This window comes from Cervus canadensis, chromosome 4 (assembly GCF_019320065.1).
Source record: "Cervus canadensis isolate Bull #8, Minnesota chromosome 4, ASM1932006v1, whole genome shotgun sequence".
Lineage (NCBI taxonomy): Eukaryota > Metazoa > Chordata > Mammalia > Artiodactyla > Cervidae > Cervus > Cervus canadensis.
This window is the reverse complement of record NC_057389.1, coordinates 88,663,998-88,683,207: the sequence shown is the minus strand read 5'-3', so window position 1 is coordinate 88,683,207 and position 19,210 is coordinate 88,663,998. Positions and strand designations below refer to the sequence as shown.

General features: G+C 53.8%; 1 protein-coding gene across 10 annotated transcripts in view; it reads left to right on the top strand.

Moving 5' to 3' along the window:
- The window catches only part of RANBP3 (RAN binding protein 3), a 51,092-nt gene that overhangs the window by 20,338 nt on the left and 11,544 nt on the right, over positions 1-19,210 (top strand). For 3 of the 10 annotated variants that reach the window (XM_043466342.1, XM_043466337.1, XM_043466339.1), the window contains exons 3-8: positions 3,915-4,103; positions 11,065-11,101; positions 11,191-11,277; positions 13,130-13,201; positions 17,502-17,567; positions 18,371-18,463. In XM_043466342.1, the coding sequence (XP_043322277.1) occupies positions 3,915-4,103; positions 11,065-11,101; positions 11,191-11,277; positions 13,130-13,201; positions 17,502-17,567; positions 18,371-18,463 (544 nt within the window). Of the gene's footprint in view, positions 1-3,914; positions 4,104-4,661; positions 4,757-11,064; positions 11,102-11,190; positions 11,278-13,129; positions 13,202-17,501; positions 17,568-18,370; positions 18,464-19,210 lie in introns of those variants that run through there. The other 7 variants (XM_043466340.1, XM_043466341.1, XM_043466343.1 and 4 more) reach the window with 4 other exon arrangements.

Here is a 19,210-nt window from a genome sequence, read left to right as displayed (position 1 = left end):
TTCTTCTGCTGAGGAATCAGAAAACACAAGAAAAGGTTCTTCCCTTTTTGCTTCTGTTTCCTGGGTCATGTTTTCTAGGTCCATCAGCCTCTGCTGCCTCCTCCCCATTGGGCGCTGACCGATACATACAGTTTAGTTTCTCGTGCTTTTATCATTTGTCCTTTGGAAGTTCAGCCTCTGTGAAGGGGCTGATGTGTTTCTTCTGGCTTTTAGAAGTAAATGTGTTTGGTTTCTGCTTCAGATATGAAAGTCACTTATTTTACTCAGGTTTTCCATAAAATTGGGACTTTCTAGAATTTTGAATTTTACTGTGATCTCTTTTGAACCACTTCTAGATTATCAACAAACTAAGGGCTGCCACAGCTTTTTGTTAATAAAAAAATATTGGCGCACAGCCCCGCCCCGTGTGTACCAGGGGCTGTGGCTGCTCTCTCACTGTCAACTGCAGCATGAAGGACTTCGGACTGAGACCAGGCAGCCTGCAAAGTCAAACATATTTAGCATCTGGCCCTTTACAGCAAAAAGTTGCCAGCCCAGATTTGAAACAAGTAATTGAAATAGATAATTCTGAAGACTTTCCAACAGTCAGCAGGATGAAACACTAAAATATAATGTTTATTCGGCTGAATTTAAAATGCTTTTAAAATTACTAATTCTTACTTCAGTACTGTTTTCATGGTTGAGGTGGCTCTGTTGCTTTGTCCATTCAAAGGCCGAGTTACACTCATTACCTTCAGAAGGTTGATTCTAGTTAGGTGAACAGGGTGAGGTTAAACCTGAAGAGTCACCAGCAGGATGCTCATCCTCCTGAAAACGTGCACATGTGAATATTGGCTCGGTGCCAGCTCTAAATGGGCTTCTAAAAATAGCTGACCGCCAGCTCTTCAGAGTCCGGCTCTCCGCTGCTGTCATGCTTGTGTGACAAGATCACTGGAAGGGCGTGGAAAACCTCTGCAGCAGAGGCTGGGGGAGCCTGTGTGTTCATCAAGGCCCGTCTGAGCTGCCGAGTGGGTGGCTGCCCAGTAGACACGGGGCCTCCTCCTCTCTCTGCTGCTTCTGACTGCTCAGGCATCAGGCGGGAAGGATGCGGAGAGGCCCGGATAGCTGGCTTGGTGTCTGTGTGGCCCCGGGGCCGGGGCAGGTGATGGTTAGGTGGGTCTGCAAGGAGCAGGCACCGCACATTTCTGGGACCCTCCCTGTTTTCCCCATCTTGCCGCTGTCTCAGTCCTCCCTGCTCACACCACACGGTTGGGAAACAACAGGCTGCTGTTGTTTTTTTCCAAGTGAGCTTTTTTGCCCTTTTTCAACTTTCTGTTTTGAAGTTTTTTTCAAGTCCTCAGAGAAATTAAAAGAATGGTACCGTGGACCCCTGGGAATCCACCTTGGGTGGGCTTCACTGTTAACATCTTTATCATAAATGCTAGAAACACTCAACTGTAAGTTGTGCCCCCAACGGTTCTCCCTTAAAGACAGTTGTCTCCTCGGAATTCCCCAGTGCCATGGTCACGCCTGAGAAAGTGATTGTTAATTCAGAAACATCCTGTAATATGTTCAGTCCACATGGAAATGGTCCTAAGTGTCACCCACACAGCTGTTTTCTGAGCTACTTTTGGATCCACAGAGACCAAGGAGCCCCATTGTCAGCTGTGGGCCCACTCCCGTCTTTCAGTGGGTAATCCCTAAACCACCAGTGCACCCACGGGATGTGCTCCAGGAGCCACCAGCCCCCTTCAGAGGCCCAGCTGTTATTACCAAATCATGATCGAGATAAAAGATTTGAAACTGAGAAGAAGAAAGTTAGGCTCCCAGCCCAGGCATTTTTGGTGCTGGTTTGGTGACAAAACCACCTAGGATTTTCTCTCTGTCCCGTAGACAGTGTTCAAGTTGCCTTCACAGCAAACCACAGATCGGTGGCCTGCTGTTGGCATCCCTGGGTCTTGGGAAGAGTCCTCAGATCCTCCCATCGTTCTATGTTAAGAGCCTCGGGCACCTGGAACTGCAGTCTTGATGCCAAAACCCAGACCAAGCGCCAAGAGCCTTTCCTGTCGCTTCCCTATGCCCGAGCTTCCTCAAGATGGCGCTCTTTACAAGATGCTTGCGTTTCCATGCATTTGTGTTTTACGGGCAAAAATGAAACCTTCTTAACTGCCTTGAATGGAGACAGTTTTTTTCTTTTAAACAGGAAGAGAATTTGAATCTCCTTCTGTGGGTTGTTACAGTGTTGGTGATAACTGAACGTTCCTTTCATTTACTTTATCTTCCAAATATTTGTTAATCTGAAGGCAGAAGACTTTGGGGTTGCCCTGGCAGAGTAAAGACAAAAAGCAGTTCAGTAAAAAGACAAAAAGCAGTTACAACAGCAGTCTGCTGTTGGGCAGAAAGCAGAGTGTCACTGACAACGCTGGGAGCTTACTCTGTGTAACAAGCGTGTTCTGTGTGTGTGGCTTTTTGTCAGCCACATATATTTTAGGATGATGTTAAAGGCTGCCAAAATCCCAATGTCTGACTTTAACAAACATGTTGAAAACCTACAGGCTCTGTCTTGTCTCTTTAGAGCTTACTTTCCTTGTCCAGCAGAAATACTCAAGACCCTAGGAGAAAACGCTGGGATGGCATTTGTATTTCTTTTTGTTCCTCTGATGTAGACTTCATCTCTGCCATGCTGCAAGGGCATTTGAACTTCTCTGTTCGAAAAGTGGGGATTGTTTTAAAAATCCTGGTTGTTCTGAATACAGATAGACAGTTTCCCGTGGAGCTCTGGGTTCACTTCCTCTGGCTGGGTGTTCAGTCTCTGGCCGTAAAGCAACACAGGCAGCTGTGGGGCCCCCTCGGCACCCAGCACAGGTTTGAAGAGCGGCCTGGGAAGGGAGGCCTTTCCATCTGCGGATCTCCCTGCAAAGAAGAGTCCATTTTGGTGACCTTTAGACGTGGATGTGTTAACGTCCTGTGGCTTTTGCTTTTCCAAGAGTGTTTGAACGTTCTCTTAAATCTTTTATGTAGTTGCTTTCATCCAGCAGGCTCACACATTTAAAAATAGTCCCAAGTCTTGTCTAAAGAGGGTTCAGTCACTTCACAGGCAGGAGGAATGTGGCTGCGTCTACAGGGAGACAGGGTGGCCCCATGGTCATTCAGTTCACAGTGAGAGAAGCCTGTGGTGGATGATGCCAGGTGGGAGGTTTGGGGACCGGAGCCCACCTGTTGGATCCAGGCCACCAGCTTTGCAACAAGCCACTTCCATGGAAGCCCCTCCTGAACCCCAAGAACCGCCTCAAAGGATTCCAGCTTCCCCTTACTCTGGCTGTTTTCTAGATAAGCCCTGGCCCAGGAGACTCCTAGGCCAAAGGGCTCCCTCCTTCAGCCAGACCTCTACCCACCTGCCCGCTGATATAAAGCCGGGTCGCTGTGTCTCTGCCAGCTTGCTGGGTCCCCCACACTTGCACTCACTGAGCAGGGCTGCGTTCCCTTCCTCTCGGGTTCATGGGCACAGACGGGAGGTGCTGCCGGGGCTGCAGCTCCTGCTGAAGCCCCAGCCCCAGTGGCCAGACACGTTGCTGGCACTCGCCCCCTTCCTGAGTCTGTCTGAGTTTGGGCTTACTAACCCCAGGGGCAGTTTGGTCACCGAGACCGTTTCCTCTTAACTGCCACCAGCAGAGGAGCTGCATGCCGCAGAGGCCACCTGCCAGTTTTCAAAACCTGGGTCCGACGTCCTGGACACCTTAGGAAGTGCCAAGTCTGACAACAGCCAGCCCATGTTCACCGCCCTTCTGACAGCGTGGAGGGCCGGTTCTCTTGGCCCGACATCCGTCCTGGGCAGGAGCGTCAGGAGATGCTCAACCTTTGAATCCCACCCCCTCCCCTGCCCCGCATTGCAGGCTTTGTTTACATTGAAGGAAAATTGTCTTTTTTGCTCCCAGTCCTCTGCAGAGCAAAAAGACTTGTCGGATTCGGGAGAGGAGCCTCGGGGGGAGGCTGAGGCCCCCCACCATGGCACGGGTCAGCCCGAGTCAGCTGGTGAGCATGCCCTAGAGCTTCCTGCCCCCGCTAGCGCTTTGGCCCGCGCGCCCGAAGCCCAGCTTCTTCCTTTTCCACGAGAACTGGCAGGGGTAAGTCCGCCTCCCCCTGGCATCCCCCAGCCCCGGGCTCCCAACCCAGACTGGCCCCTCCCTCTCGGCCCTTGCATCCAGACCCCGGGTCGTCAGCAACTGGCGATAACTGAAAAGATGACAGGGCTCTCTTCAGTGCCCTTTAATTCCTGCTGCCAAAAAGTCAGGAAGGAGCAAGTCCCCTTCTACACTGAGACTTTTCTAGTCAGGGGAACATTTATCCATAGCCTGAAGCTAATCCTGTTATTGAAAGAAGCAAGGGGTCAGAAGAGGAGTTGAGGATCAGGGTAGAACTCTCCACCTCCAATTCAGCCCCTTCTCCCTCCTTCCGTTTTTCCGTCTCTCCCTGAATTCGGGCTTTCAAGTTCAGTATCTTAGAAACACAAAAGGCTCCAGCTTCCTTGATCTGTAGGAAAAGGTGTCTAATGCCTGTTGCTTTGCAAGACTGGTTGTGTCTAGACTGTGGTTGGGCTGTGAACTGCTTGTCTTCAATCAAAGCAGGAAGAAGAGCCGCTTCCTTTGAATCGGAGGGAGCCCCCTGAGCCCTTTTTCTTTGTATTCAGAAGGCTTTGGAAGATTATAGGTGGAGAAGACTGTGAACTCTCCAGAACAAGAAATGTCTGGAGTTTTTGGAGTTTGATAAATCGGGAAAGGTAAACATTATCCTCCATTCAGGATTGAAAGCTTCATCCTCTCGGTACCTAGTGGCAGAGCCCCCCGTTCTCACTTCAGGGAAAAGTGACTCAAGAAAACAGGATCCCACCCCACCACATGGCACCCAGGCGTCACAGCCCCAGCCCTCTCCCCGACCTTTAGCGGTTCCTCGTGTCACAGCGCCAGTCTCCCATGTCCTTGAGGAAACCTTGAAATTCAGCTAGAGCCACCAGACCCTGGGATTCGCGGAAAGAAGTGATGCTCAGCCAAGTGAGGCTGGAGCCAAATCTCAACATTTGGAGGAACCAGTGTGTGGTGGGAGAAGGAGGACCAGTCTGTCCCTGCTGGGGCTGCCCTTCGTGGCCTGAAAGGGGGCTTGAGGGAAGGAAACCCAGGAAAGATTCCAATCTGAGGTCCCCACCTGAGGGCCGAGAGCAGGAATTCAGAGGCAGTCATTTTCTGGGTTGAGCAAGAGCAGCTGCTGGAACCTTCTCCTGAGTCGGATGACGGCAGGCACGTGTTCCCAGTTCCCTGAGAACAGGTGGTCTTTGTGAGGATCTGCCCAGGAAACGGGGCCCCTCCGCTGCTGTCTGGGTTGAAGAGCGCAATTTACTGAGAACCTCCATCTGCAGAGGTCGAAGGTTTTCTGTGGAGGGTGGCAAACGGTAGAGGTGGTATCACGGCAGCGGCCCTTCCAGAAGCCAGGCTCATTCAGACCCCTTTCTGCTAATGCCTGTGAGGCAGAGCCTCGCCTTCTTCCTGTGGCCAGTCCAGACGCCGATTTCCAAGGCCTGGTCAACAGAACTCAGCTTCTCAGTTCTTGTGGACTGTGGGTCAGAAGCTCTAATTCTGAGAAATGCAAGCAGTGCCCAGACTGGAAGATGCAAGGTCGAGGGCGATGAAGATGGTTGTTATGTTGCTGTGGGAGAGGGCCTGGGGTGGAGGGGGGTTGTTTCTGAATGTGCCAGCTTCATGGACAGGGCCATGCCTGTGACACACACCCGTGCATACCCTGTGTGGTTTTAACATGGGTAACTATGGGCATCCCTGGTTCCATCAGAAGTCCCAGCAGTGCCACCCTCACACCATTTGTGACAGCTCTCAGCCATCCGGGGCTTTTTCTGCTTTTTGGGCACTAAGACACAGTGAAGTTTGTTTTTTAGGTCAATTAGGATGTGGATAGACCCCAATCCCAGCTACTTCCTGGGCTGAGATGTTTCTATGGCGAACTCAGACTAGCTGCTCTTGCTTCAGAGCAGATTTGGCGCTCACTCTGTCTCACTCTGGAGTTCAGGAAACACCCACCCACATGTAACCTGACAGGGCTCATCCCTCACGTTCAGTCTGTTCTTCATTCCACGATCCTCTGGGGGATTGTAAAGCTTCGATATATCGCACACTGAATTGTTGCCTATAAAGGACCCTCATCATCTTTCTGTCTCATCAGAGCTCTGGCCATTGAAGCCCCAGGACCAGGAAACAGTCTCCTTATATCAGACCTCCTGGCTCTCATAAGGCAGCTTGAGGGACACCAAACCACATCCAGATTAAGTTTTCCATTTGACCGGAGAAAGTGTTCCCAGTGCTCACCCCGAGCCTGGCTGAAGTCTGTCAACTGAAGTCCTGAGCCAAGGCACTACCGAGCCTGAAACATGTTACGAGCCCCACTGGGAAACCGAGAGTCCGGACCAAGTCTCCTGGCCGGTCTGCTCCCCCTGCCCATCCTCTGACATGTGCACGGGGTTTACCACTCGTCCGCCCCTGCCCAGCAGTCACATCTTTGGAGGCTACCTCATTTTCTCTTTTTTTTCAGTGTCTGCCTTTTTGGTAAAAATCTCTGAGCTGGTTCCCTGAGTCAAAGGATAAACCGTGGTGAGTGGGCCTGTGGTCCACATGAAGGTGAGGCTGCCTCAGCAGGGGCCTCCCTCAAGTGGATCTTCATCCAGGTGTCCGTTTTCCTGCAGTCACAGCAGCGGACTTTGTAGCTGGACTGTCCAGATGGGGGTCCATCCAGGTGGGGATCACTGAGTCCCCGGCAGGCCAACTGGTATTTCCTGGAAGGAATGTCCCTGACATGGTCTTGATTTCTCATCTTTTCCGGGAGGCCAAGAAGGTAGCGCCGCTCACTCCTGCTCACTGCCCGTCTGTCTGTGTCTCAGCTTCTTTGACACAGCTTCCTGCTCCCTCCCTGCCTCCTGGCCTGGCGCCCTTGTACCCTCAAGGCCACCCATGCCAGGAAGCCTCACAAAAGCCCTGTCTGGGGAGGGTGCAAGCCTCAGTAAACTGAACACTAGTAATTGTCATGGATTCAGCCTTTCCACAAAGGACAGGAGCTTCCTGGTCCTGTGGCCCTGTCCTGGGTCAGGTCTTCCCTCCGGTCTTGTGCTTGGTGACAGGGACTTATGCCCTTCACAGGACCAGCTGCTTCTCCCCAGGGTTCTAGTGTGTTCTCAGAGGGTGGGCTACCCTGCCCACCCCACCCACTGATGTGGGACCCACGGCCACTGTGAAGTGCGCAGTCAGGGTGCCCTGATCTGAGCATCCCTGAGGTGTCAGCCTGAAGCCCATGTCATCAAGAGGCGGCTTCTGCTGTGGAAAGAAGCAGAGAAGGACGTGGGGCTTCCACACCCCACTTGCATCCTGACTGCTCCCCCAAATCACAGATCCTGAGAGCCTGCTCTTAAGACCCTCCTCACAGTCATCCCTGAAGCAGCGGCTCCCAAGCTTTGGGCTACAGGTTGCTCGGCCTGACCCCAAGTGTACCCCAAGGAGTGGAGGGCAGCACGAGGCACCAGGCCTAGACGGCAAGCTCAGGCCTTCTCGGGGGGGGGGCACGGGGTGGGGGGGAGAGGCCAGACTGCAGCCCACACAAGCAGCAGAGGGGGCTTTCCAGCATGAAGCAGCATCTCCCAAGGCAAGCCGAAGTGACTTGACTTCTGGCCTCCTGCGTCCTCGTGCTGGCTCCTGTTGAGGAGAATTACTGGCGTCATTGTCTTCACTGCTTCCAAGTCAGCTGTTTCAGACCCCACAGGAAGTCCCAGCAGCTTCTGAAAGGCTCTCCCAGTGGAGGAGTCTCCTGTGTTGTCCTTCACAGGCCTTCACCTCCCAGCCTGTCCAGGACCAGCAGGCTGGCCACACGCCTGTGGGATGGTTCTGAGACTCGGAGCATGGACTAGAGGGTCTCCTGGGGGCAGACGTCTGGGAGTGTCTTGTCTCGTCTCGCCAGGTGCCCTTTCTTCTCCAGGTCACCAAGGGGGCTGTGGCTGAGGCCGGGGCTCCATCTGTGTAGTAGATGCTTGCTGAGCAAGTATCCTAGGTGTTGAGGGTGTGAGTTATAAGCCGAACAGACAGGTTAGGGCCTCGTGGTAGCAGGAGGCACACAGCAGATGGGCACGCCAGATCACTTCCCACTGTGAAGCACAAAACAGAATTGAGGCCCGAGAGAGGCTGGAGGGAGGAGGCAGAGGAGCCGCTTTCTCTGGCTGGGGCATGGGGTGGCACGTGAGCTTGGATTCACCCTGGAGGTGGTCAGGACAGCTGTGGGAGCAGCACGCACGTGGAGAAGGAACACTGAGGCAGAAACAGTGTCACCATGTTCAGAAAACATGAAGGAGACAGCAGGGCTGGAGTGTGATGGACAAAGGGGACCTAGTGTAGCAGGAGGCCACTTGGAGTCAGCAGCCTAGGCCCCGAGAGGCAGGGCTGCAGCCCAGAGGTCTGGGTACACTTCTGGGGAGAGGCTCCTGGCTCCCATCGAATTCTCAGGGAGACCCGGATCCCTGAGAGGTTTGGGGTGTCGCTGGCAAGGATAAGCAAGTTAAGTGTTGTTAAAAGTTAACAAAAGTTTTAAAAACTGACAGAACAAAGGGAGTCCAGAAATCACAGTCTTCTTCAACCAAAATAGAATGAAATTAGAAATTCCTAGCAGGAGCCCTGGGGCATTCACACCCATGAAAATTAGCCAGCGAAGGCGCAGCCAGACGGGGGCCTCTTGAGATGAAGGTGGCAGAGGACCGTCTTCCCCAGGAGCTGAGGACCAGGCGGACGATCCTGGCCTTGGAGCTGTCAGGGCCCCTACTCTGCATACAGTTGGCGGGGGCGGTAGGTGACTTGGCTGCTTCTCCATGGCCAGTGAGTGCCTGGGATCCAGGTGCTTCCCCTGAACACGTGGTGAGCGAGCCCCACTGCGCACTGGGGCCAGACTCTTCCGAAACTTAGAGGCTGGGGGGGACCCGGAGCGAGAGCCATGGAGAAGAGCAGCGAGGGGTGAGGCCACAGCCTGAGAGATTCGCACCTGGGTGGCGAGGGAAGGGAGGGTGTTGGTGAAAGAGCAGTGTCTACAGGAGCTGTCTATTTCCAGGTCCCAGGAATCATTCAGGAAGCCACAGGTGCCACGGGCCTCGCAGGCTGCCTGCCATGGGCAGGTTTAGTAGAGTTGAAATGCTTGTTGAATGAAAAGGGGGAAAGAAGTTGGGGGCAGGGCAGCAGGGGTAGTCTGGGGCTGGCAAGACCTGCTGTAGAGGAACAGCAGGAGGAGACCCGGAGACTGTGCCTTTACAGTGTCACCCAGGGCAGGGGGCGTCCGAGAGGAACACCTGATGTCAGGTGTCGCGGGCTCGGCTCTTGGCTGTCAGCTGCCAGCCCAGGCCTGTTGGATGACAGTGCTGCAGCGGTTCCTCTTTCATCGGCTCCCCGCGGTGAGAGGGTGCCCCGCCCTGGTCCCTCCTGTCCACAGTGTCCCCTGAGCGCTGAAGCCCTGCTACCCTGGGTGTGACACTCCCGGAGGTGAGCTTGCCGGGAGGGTGTGGGCGGTCCAGGTGTGAGGCCACCCATCGACCCCTGCACCTTCATCCCTGCAGAGGAGGCACTGGCGGTGCTACCTGCCAAGCTTGGAGGTGGAAACCTGGGCCAGTGAAGCCGTTTGCCCCAGGTTCCACATTCGAGACACGGCCAACTAGCTCTCAAGCCTTTGAGGGGGAGTTGAGCGCCTTCACGCTCCGAGCCCTGACCACTGTCTTGTGTTCATCTAGTGTCTGCCTGCCAAATCCTCCAGGGGTATTGTATTTTGTTTTGAGCCCCATGGTATGTTCACAGTTGCCCCGAGGACCACTGAGCCGGTCGTGTTAGGAGGGTTTCGCATGTCCCGAGCATTTTGATAGATGGTCTCTGATGGGGGCGGGGGTGCAGTTTGGGGTCCTATTCTTACTGTCCTTTAGGACTTGTCTGCAGACTCTGCCTACTGCCTCTTTTTGTCCAGCCTACAAGCTAGGATGCTGTTCAGGTTTTTAAAGGATTGTAAAAACAAAGAATATACAACGTGTGGCCTGAATGGGGCCTGTGGAGCTGGCCCTTTATAGGAAAGCGCCGCCCCAGTTCTCGGGGGTCCAGCCTCCTCATCTGCAACTTCCTTACTTTACAGCTTTTACCCGCAGCCCTGCAGCTTGCAAAGCACTTTCACATGCATCATCTCTTTTAATCCCTCACAGGCTCAAGGCAGGTGGTCCTCATTTGGCCAGACTTAACCCCTGAGGGGCTTTTCTGAAAATAAGAAAATTGGCTCCCCTGCTTCCCCTTCAGCTCTGGTGCTTGGAGCTGGGGGGTGGGGACGTTGACCCCTCAGAGTTTGCTGTAGGCTGCTTAGCTCTGGAGAATTGCAAGCCCCTGAGAGAGGCTGTGTCTCCCCAGATGGGCCAGGGGCTAATTTTAAGCTCTTAATTGCTAGTCATTCGCGTTCTGAAACCAGAGTTTGTTGGGGAGGAAGTTCTCCATCCACCTTTCTCTCTCAGCTTGTGATTGTTCAGCCGGTCTGTAGTCTGAGCCGTTGGACCCGGGATCTTGTGCTGCACACTTGGGCCCATGGCACCGAGGCACTCAGCTACTCTGGAAACAGCAGCCTCCCTGGAAATTGGGTTTCACACCAGGGGAGGCGCCAGGGACGGGGGCCCCCGACCCAGTGTCCGCGGCCCTGCTGCCCTTCGGGGTGGACAGGTCACCTCAGCAGAATGGATTGGGGTGGGGGTTGCGGGGGACGTGCCAGTGAGCTGTACCCAGTGGAGAAACTTGGAAACTGATCCTGTGCCAGGAATATTCCCAGCTGTTAGGAGTCCTTGGCGCGGGGCCTGGCGAGGTGGGGGCAGAAGGTTCACGGGAGATTTTCAGGCATTAGGTTGAAAGTCTGTGACCCGGGCAACTGAACCCCGGCCCCACACCCTTGGTGCCGCATTTCAGGATCCATTGGTGGCAGAAGTCAGGAGCCACCAGGCCGTGTGGCCCTCTCTGATTGCCCTGACTTGTGTTCTCATTTCAGAGGTCAGCAGGCGGCTCCAGCCCCGAAGGTGGAGAAGGTGAGGATATCTCTCAAATGTTTCACCAGCTTTGGTCATAAAAGTGGAAGCAGCCTGAGTTTTCTCCTCCTCCTCCTCATTTTCTGTAGATTCTGACCGAGAAGATGGAAATTACTGCCCTCCGGTCAAGCGAGAAAGAACATCCTCTTTAACACAGTTCCCGCCGTCACAGTCAGGTAACAGTGGCAGCCCTTTACTGGATGGTGAAGTGGCCATGTTTGCAAGCTTGCTGTCCCCCTGCATTGCCTCCCACCCCTTGTTTGTCTCCAGTTACGGTCAGCCTGAGGCTCGGTTTTTTGGGGGGCGGGAGTAAGACTGGAGCTTGGCTGAGCGCGGCGCAGACGCCCTCGTCTGAATCAGTGACACTTACAGAGGGGTGGGATGTCAGGGCCATGTCTGGGGCTCTGACCATTAAGTACATGTCGACATTGTAAGGGCTGTTGGCTATGTGTGGACTGAAGGTGTGGGAAATGGAGGGTCCCCCTCGCCCTTCAGCAGTGAGCCTAGTGCCCAGGGGGGCCAATTGAGAGGCCCAGACACACAGACAGTAGTACATGGGGAGTCCAGCAGCCCTGGCAGACACTTTGGTGGTGGAATGGCATGAACTCCCCAAGGAAGGGAGCTCGGGAGAGCCCAGACAGCTTGGCCAGGCTGGGCCCAAGGGCTTGGAGCCTCCGGGCCAGAACCAGGTCTATGCATACATGGAGGCCAGGAGACCAGCTGGTGGATAGATGCGGGTTCCTGGGATAGAGGGAGACGCTGGGGCTACTAAGTGGGGAGCTCTGCAAGCCTGGGGCTGCTGCTGCTCCTTGCAGGGTCAAAGCCGCAGCAGGGCCCCCACTCCCCACCCAACCCGAGCATTGCCTAGTGCTCTGCAGCACTGGCTTTCATATCCCCTCCAGCTCCCTGGCTTGAAGTTCAGTCTTGGGAATTCACATAAAACATTTACAGCTGTGAGCCCTAAGAATGTCACTTTAGGAGAGAAAAGACTCTTGGAAGCTTAAAGAGTACGTGAGCGTCCTCTTACGTCACCCCTGTGACACACCTGAGTCCATGCCTGTTCCCTGAACACTTGCCTTGGGCACAGCTGAACCCTTTTTCACAACTGCTGGAGACACTCCCCACTCCAAACAGAGGTGCTGTAGTTTGCATTGAGGAGTCCTCCGGACAGCTTGCAGTCCAGGCTGGGGGTCCATCCTTTTTTTTTAAGGCTTTCTGCATGCATGTTGCATGGGCCTTATTACAGGAGGGGCAGCATCCACTTCGGGGCCGTAGATCACATTCCTTCCCGCTCACTGCCCACTGCTGAGCCTCACTTTTTCCATCAAGAAAGTACAGCGGAGAAGAGAGGTGGTAGTCTGTGCTCTGGCTGTAGGCTGGAGAAATCAAGGACCAGTAGACATTAGTCCTGTCCTCTAGCGCAGTCCCCCCCTAGGGTTTAGGTTAGCCATCAGGCGTGTAAAGACAAGTGGTCCGTGTTCAGAGGCCTTGGCTTTGTGCTGCAGTCTGATCCCACTTAGCTGCCTGCAGCCTGCACAGTTTGGTCTTCAGCCCCACTGCGCTGTTACCTGGCCCGCAACCAGGGAACCGGTTGCTTTTGTAAGCTTCTAAAAGGGGGGTGGGGGGGGGACTGCAGCCAACGGAGCCCTGACTGGTGACAGGGAGCAGGGCCTGGGGCTTGGCCCCGGGGAGCATCTGCTTCCCTCCTGGTCATCCTCCTGGGGAGACATGGGCAAGGCAGGACGCCACAGCAGACCGAAGTCGACAGCTAGGTATCAGGCAGATTCAGGCTGTCCGCTGGACACCCATGTTTTGGGGCTGTAGGAAGAGTCCCCGGGTTTCACTTTTGCTAGGGGCTTCTAAAGGCCAGGTTCATGATGCTGACCCCCCACCCCCACCCCCTGCAACACCACAGTGGGGCCTGGAGATGACCCTTCAGGTGGGAGAAATGCTCCCAGGCATGTCTGTCCTGCCTACTCACGCTGTTTTCCTGTTGTTCCTCCCCTGCCTGCACCTCCTTGTCGACAGTATCCAAAAACAATGTTTTTATGCCATCCACCTTCTGCGAGCCATCTGCAGGCAACTCTGACTCAGAACCAGGTGAGCCTTCGCGTGCCTTTGCCCTTTACCAGCTGGTCACTGGGGGTGTCCTGGGATGAAAAGCACTTGCTCTTGTAAAACCCTGTCTTAAATGAGGGCAAGCAGTTGGGAATCAGCACTCTTTTTCGGTTCATGTTTCCCAACTTTCTGCAGGCAGATTTAGAATCCAGTGTGAGGCAGACTTCTGTGACCCTTAATTTCGGTTTCTGCGAGCAGAGCCTAGTTACAGGGAGCTTCAAGTTCCTTTAAAAAAAAAAAAAAAAAGACAAAAGCAAACACACACAAAAAAACCACAGTGAAATATAGTACTCGTTTTTCAAAATTTTACACAAATACTGTACCTCTGTGTCATTAAAAACTCGGAAATACATAGAGTGAAAGAGTCCTCCTGTTCATTTCCCACCACATTGCCATCGCCATGGTCACTACTCTGAAGTTTATGTAATTTTCCAGGCCCCTTCTCTGTGTCTTAAATTCTCACACTGACTAATACTACTTAGATCTGTTTAGATAAATATATTTAATCACAGCTTTAAAACTTTACGGCGAATAGCTTGATCCTTTCTGAAGAATGTGGAGCCTTTTCCTTTTTCGGTCCTTCACTAGAGAACCAGCTCCAAGATTTCCTCAAAGTTTCTCCCGCGTGGCTGGAATTCCTCATAAAAGATTTAATGAGCGAACATAACCATCCGAATTCTGTAACCCAACCCGCCTTGTATAAATTAACTGCTGACTTCAAAAGCAAGGCGAACTCAGTCAGCCTCTGGCACAAGGGCGCCGTGGAGGGAGAGGCGAGCTGTAACTTTGAGGGTTGATTTGATGGCACTGTTTCAAGCGGTTGAATTTGTTCTGACTCCAGAGGCAAACTGTTCTGAGCTGACCCCTTCACGGGGCCTAAAAGGGAGCTAAGTGGCTTTTTGTTTTTTATTTATTTGGCCACACTGTGGCATGGGGGATCTTAGTTTCCCAACCAGGGCTTGAACCCGAGTGCCCTGCATTGGAACGTGGATTCTTAACCACTGGACCACCGGGAAGTCCTGAGGAGCTTGGTTCTCAGGGTTCCTTGGGGAATGCCTGGGCACTGGCCTAGTGAGTCCCGTTCAGGACTGTGGGGGCCGGATCATAAAAGGTCAGCCCGGTCCATGGTCCCCTCTGCGCTGTGTAGTGGGGACAGACTGACCTGTCCACTCTGCAGAGTGAACTACTCGGCTCCTTACCCGCCTGCCTTTTAATTTTTTTTTAGCTTTTATTTTGAAAGAAAGAAAAAAATGTAACCCTTAAGAATAATAAGGTGCTTCTCCATCCCACTACCTAGAGACCCCATTCAATCTTCCCCCAGGCACCCTAGTGATGAGCAAAGGCATCCCGTTCTGGCTCATGGCGTCACGCATCTGAAACAGTCCCTCAGCCTTGCCTGGTTCTGTCAGTGGGCTATAGTCCCTTGTCAGTAGCATTTATCTTAATACACAGATCTTACTTCCACCGTCAGTTTATTCTAATGGTCCCTGATCTGGCTGGCGGGAGCCCCGTCCGTTTCTGTGCTCTCCGGCCACGTCCCCATCCTTCTCTTGAGCATGCCCTTTTTTTTAATTGTCAGAAGGGCTTCTAGGCTCATCATCTTCTGTCCCTGTCCTCAGGGGGGTCCTGGCTCTGCTTAGTGGATAGTGGTTTCTTGGAACCAAGATTTGAGTGTTCAGCCCGCTGGTCACTGTTGGTGCTGTTGCTGCTCCCAGGCCGTCTCTGTACCCGCAGCTGGGAACTACACATGGCTGAGAGCACATACATACATACACGTGTGTATATGTACATGGACCTCCTCATACACAGGCACTCACGTCTGCATGTGTTCTGTGTCTCTGCTGCTCTGTGTGCGTGTATAGGTCACACCAGTTCATGGGGATACTTCCCGTCCAGTGCCAACAAGGTTCACTGAAGCCCTGCTTCGTATTTCTGCCTCTCTTCTGACAGTGAGAAACCTGCTCCCTTTCTCCTCAGTGGTTTGCTTGTTGCTTGAGCCCCCACCAGGGAGCCTCCTCTCAGATTCTCTCTAGCTTCTGGTCCGCACTAGGCCAAGTTCTGATCTGTCTTCCTGGTTTAATCCGAGAGCTCCTGGAATTCCCTTGGGAGCCAGTGTTGCCCTCTCAGACATCACTTGGGGTCTCTCTGAGGCAAGGCAGAGAAACCTGCTTGCTTGGGTGCGATTTCAGAGGAGGGCAGAGGCTGCCCCATTAGGAGTGCTGCCCTCCCACAGCAGGCTCATGTGGGGCCACGCGTGTGCCCACACACATGTGTGCAACGGCCCGTGCACTCCCATGACCCAGGCATGCATGCTAGGGCTCTGACCACCTCTCCATTACATGCTGACCTTGCTGCAGAGGGAGCTTCCAGAGGCCACAAGCAGAGAGCACATTTATTCTAGTGCAGATGGGGGCCCTGCCCCGTAAGTATCCCCCTGCTGCTCTGGGCCCCACCATCTTTCTGGTGGGCCCCATCTTTCTGTCCAATGTTGCCAGTCACGTGGAGGCCTGTGGTGTGTCAGTTCACCACAGCATTCAGGGTGGATGTCCTGTGCACCCATGGGTGGGCCAGCACCAGGCCAGGTGGTGGTGGTCAGTGTCTGTGACTCTCCAGGCTTGTTGCCCCTGCTCAGGGTCAGCCCCGAGGGTTAGCTTGTCAGAGTGGAGTGGTGAGTAGTACTCGCAGTATGAGCATTGCAAAGCCAGCTCCGAGGACCTTCTAAAATTACCTCAGTTGTGAATTTTACCTCAGTCTTTTTCTATGTTTCTAAATTGCCAGTCATCTTACTAACCCTGAGCTCTGGCAATGTAATTCAGCATCTCCCTGCCCAAGAGGCCCACCTGGCAGCGTGTTTTCCCCCGCATCCTGGGCTGTCTGGCTGTTGAGGCCTCTCTGGAGGGACCCCAGCTCCAGCAGCTGGGCTCACACGTGCTGACCAGCAGGGGGCACCACTCTTGTGGACTTGTGTTTGCCACAAGTCCTGTGAGGAGAGCACAGGGCCCTCCTGCCTGGTGGGGAGTTCTGATTTGATTTTCATACCTAATTAATTGTGTGGCCTGATGAGTTGTGTTTGTGGTGGTGTTTCTGTGTACAACTGAAGGGTTTCTAGTGCAGCTGAAGGGTTGTATACCCACCACCATAATTAATTTTAGGATGACTGTCACTCCAAAAAGAGACCCTGTGCCCTTGGGCAGTCACTCCCCACTTGGTCTCCCCAGCCTCTGGCCACCACGAATCCACTTTCTGTCTCCATGGATTTGCCTGCCCTGGACATTTCATGTGAATAGAATTGCACAGCTGTGGCCTTTGGGGACATCTTTCCATTTCTTTAAGTCTTTACTTTCTTCCAGCAATGCTTTATAGTTCTTATTGGCTACATTTATTCCCAGGTACTATATTCTCTTCCGTGCTTTGTAAATGGAATTGTTTTCTCAACTTCATTTTTGGATTATTCACTGCTCGTGTCTAATAACGTGCACATGATTTCTGTGTATTGAAGGTTTTTTTCCTATGGGTTGGACCTTAGCACAAAAGTGAGGCCATCCCTTGACTTTTCTGGGGACAGACGGTCCTGTCGGAACCACGAGGCTTTCTACTGACCCTTCTGGTCAGGAGTGGCATTAGCCTGTCTCCGCCGCTCCCTAAGATGGGCCAGTCACAAGGATGCAGAATGAAGGGGTCTGGGTGCCCCGGTGGCTGAGCTGAACCAGGCTCTGAGCCTTGGCTGTCAGTCCCAGACCCCATCCTCAGAAGGCCCTGCCTCCTCCTCCTGGGCCTTCCTGACACATCTGGAGAGAGCAAGCCTGCTATCGGCCTCCTTTGATCTTTAACCACAGAAAACGTGTCTCATTTCCCGGACATCTGCTGTAATGGCAGGACTTTTCCCGATAGCATTTGTGCCCTCCTGGACAGGGAGCTGGGTCCCAGGGAGAGCCAGTCTTCTGGGGCTCCCTGATTGTGCTTGGGGCCCTCAGCCGCTGCAGGCAGCTGGGTAGACCGGCGGAGGCCTGACCAGTCCTGCACTCACCCTGCAGTCTCTGCTGCCGGCGGTTCTCCTAGAGCCAGCACTGCCTGTGGCCCTCCAGCCTCCTCCCTGGGCTGCCCCACAGACGGGACTGGACCAGCCTCTGCTTCTCTGTTTGAACTTGGAAATATTTGCCCTGGTTCTCCAGGCCCACGGCCACTGAAGCCCAGACCGCAGGCCTTGACCGCCCCAGGTCCCTCCAACTTTGTTGCCCTGCCCCAGCAGGCCCACTTTTCATCTTTTGTCTTGTGCTTGTAGAGGAAAAGAGCAGTGGGTTCCGGTTGAAGCCACCGACGCTGATCCACGGCCAGGCCCCCAGTGCAGGTGGGTGTCTGCTGTCAAGGAGGAGCTCGGAGTGGCAGCTTCCCAAGTGCCGGTGCAGCCTGGGCTCCCTCTCCTGACGCATGAGCACCGGGAGTGCCCTCAGACCGGGAGGTGCTCCGTCCAATGAGCCCGCTGCCCCGAGGAGGAGGCGGGAAAGGATAGGCTTGGCTCGGTCGGGGGCATTCAGGCTCTGTGCCCGGCAGTCCTCAGTCATCAGACTATCTCCCCAGAGCATTCTGGCCACAGCGTTAACCCAGAGTAGCAGAGTGGCCTTGAGTGAGTGGGGCCCAGGCTGGTGCCGTCCACATCCAGTGGGGAGCCCGTGCAGGGCCAGGGACGTTCTCGTGGCCCTTGCCCCGTGTTTGGCAGAGGGATCTTCTCATCGTGGCATTTTGAGAAGCATATGTAAGGGGTACCTTTACGTGACCCCTTGTGGAGTCCTAAACTCTGAGAGGTCAACCATGGCTTCACTGCTTTCCCCTCACTGTCTGCCCTTGACCCGCAAGACCAGCTGTCCTTTGGCTCCCGGGTAGTGTTACCATACTCCCTGGATTAATCTGCAGGCAAGATCTGTTTCATGGAGTTTTTTATTGAACCACATATAAAAATAACAATAGCTGGAATGTGTGTGTCTAACTGTAAAGAAAATAGCTTGGGTTTTCTTTCTTTCCTGTACTTCCTGTAAAGCCCAGCCTAGGAGGGACGTCACTTGGGGCACTTCTGTAAGTGCCTAAGCGTGGGGGCGGGGGGCATTTCTGCCTGCGCGGTCGGAGGGACCGGGGCAAGCCAGCCTGTGTCACCAGGTCTGCCGAGCCAAAAGCCCAAGGAGCAGCAGCGCAGTGTGCTTCGCCCGGCGGTGTTACAGGCCCCGCAGCCAAAGGCGCTCTCACAGACAGGTGAGTCTCAGCCCGGGGCCAGGCTCGCGCAGGAGCGTACAGTCACAGGTGGTTTTGGCCCTGTCTGCTGAGTGCAGGGGAAACAAGACTTCAGTCCCTGATGAGCCCAGCAGACATGTAGTTCCACTGTCCCTTGCTGCGGTGCCAAGGCTCCCAAGAGCCGAGTCCCACCCCGGGCACGCAGCTCAGCCCTGTGCATCGCAGACTGGAGGAGTGACCTGATCAGAGGTGGTCTCGCCTCACTCCCCAACCTTGAGATGTAACTCCTAAACGATGTTTCCGCTGTGTCCACATACCAGGTGTGGTTCGCAGTTGATCTTTAATTTTTAATCACGATAGGCTTTTTTCTTAATCTTTCCCTGCAGTAGAACTCCTCATCAGGAGCAATGCCACAACCCACCTGGGAGAAGCAGTTGGTATTTATGAAGAGTTTTAATTACATGGAAAATTGTTTGGTCTAACGCTGAACAAAGCCAGATTTGAAGTTGTTCAAGTCACATAGTTGCAACTGCTTAAAAGGGAAAAGTGAAATATTAGTCACTCAGTCGTGTCTGACTCTTGCAACTCCATGGACTGTAGCCCTCCAGGCTCCTCTGTCCATGAGATTCTCTAGCCAAGACTACTAGAGTGGGTTGCCATACCCTCTTCCAGGGGGTCTTCCCGACCCAGGGATCAAACCCACGTGTCCTGCATGCAGGTGGATTCCTTACCATCTGAGCCACCAGGGAGAGGAGTGCATAGAAAAAA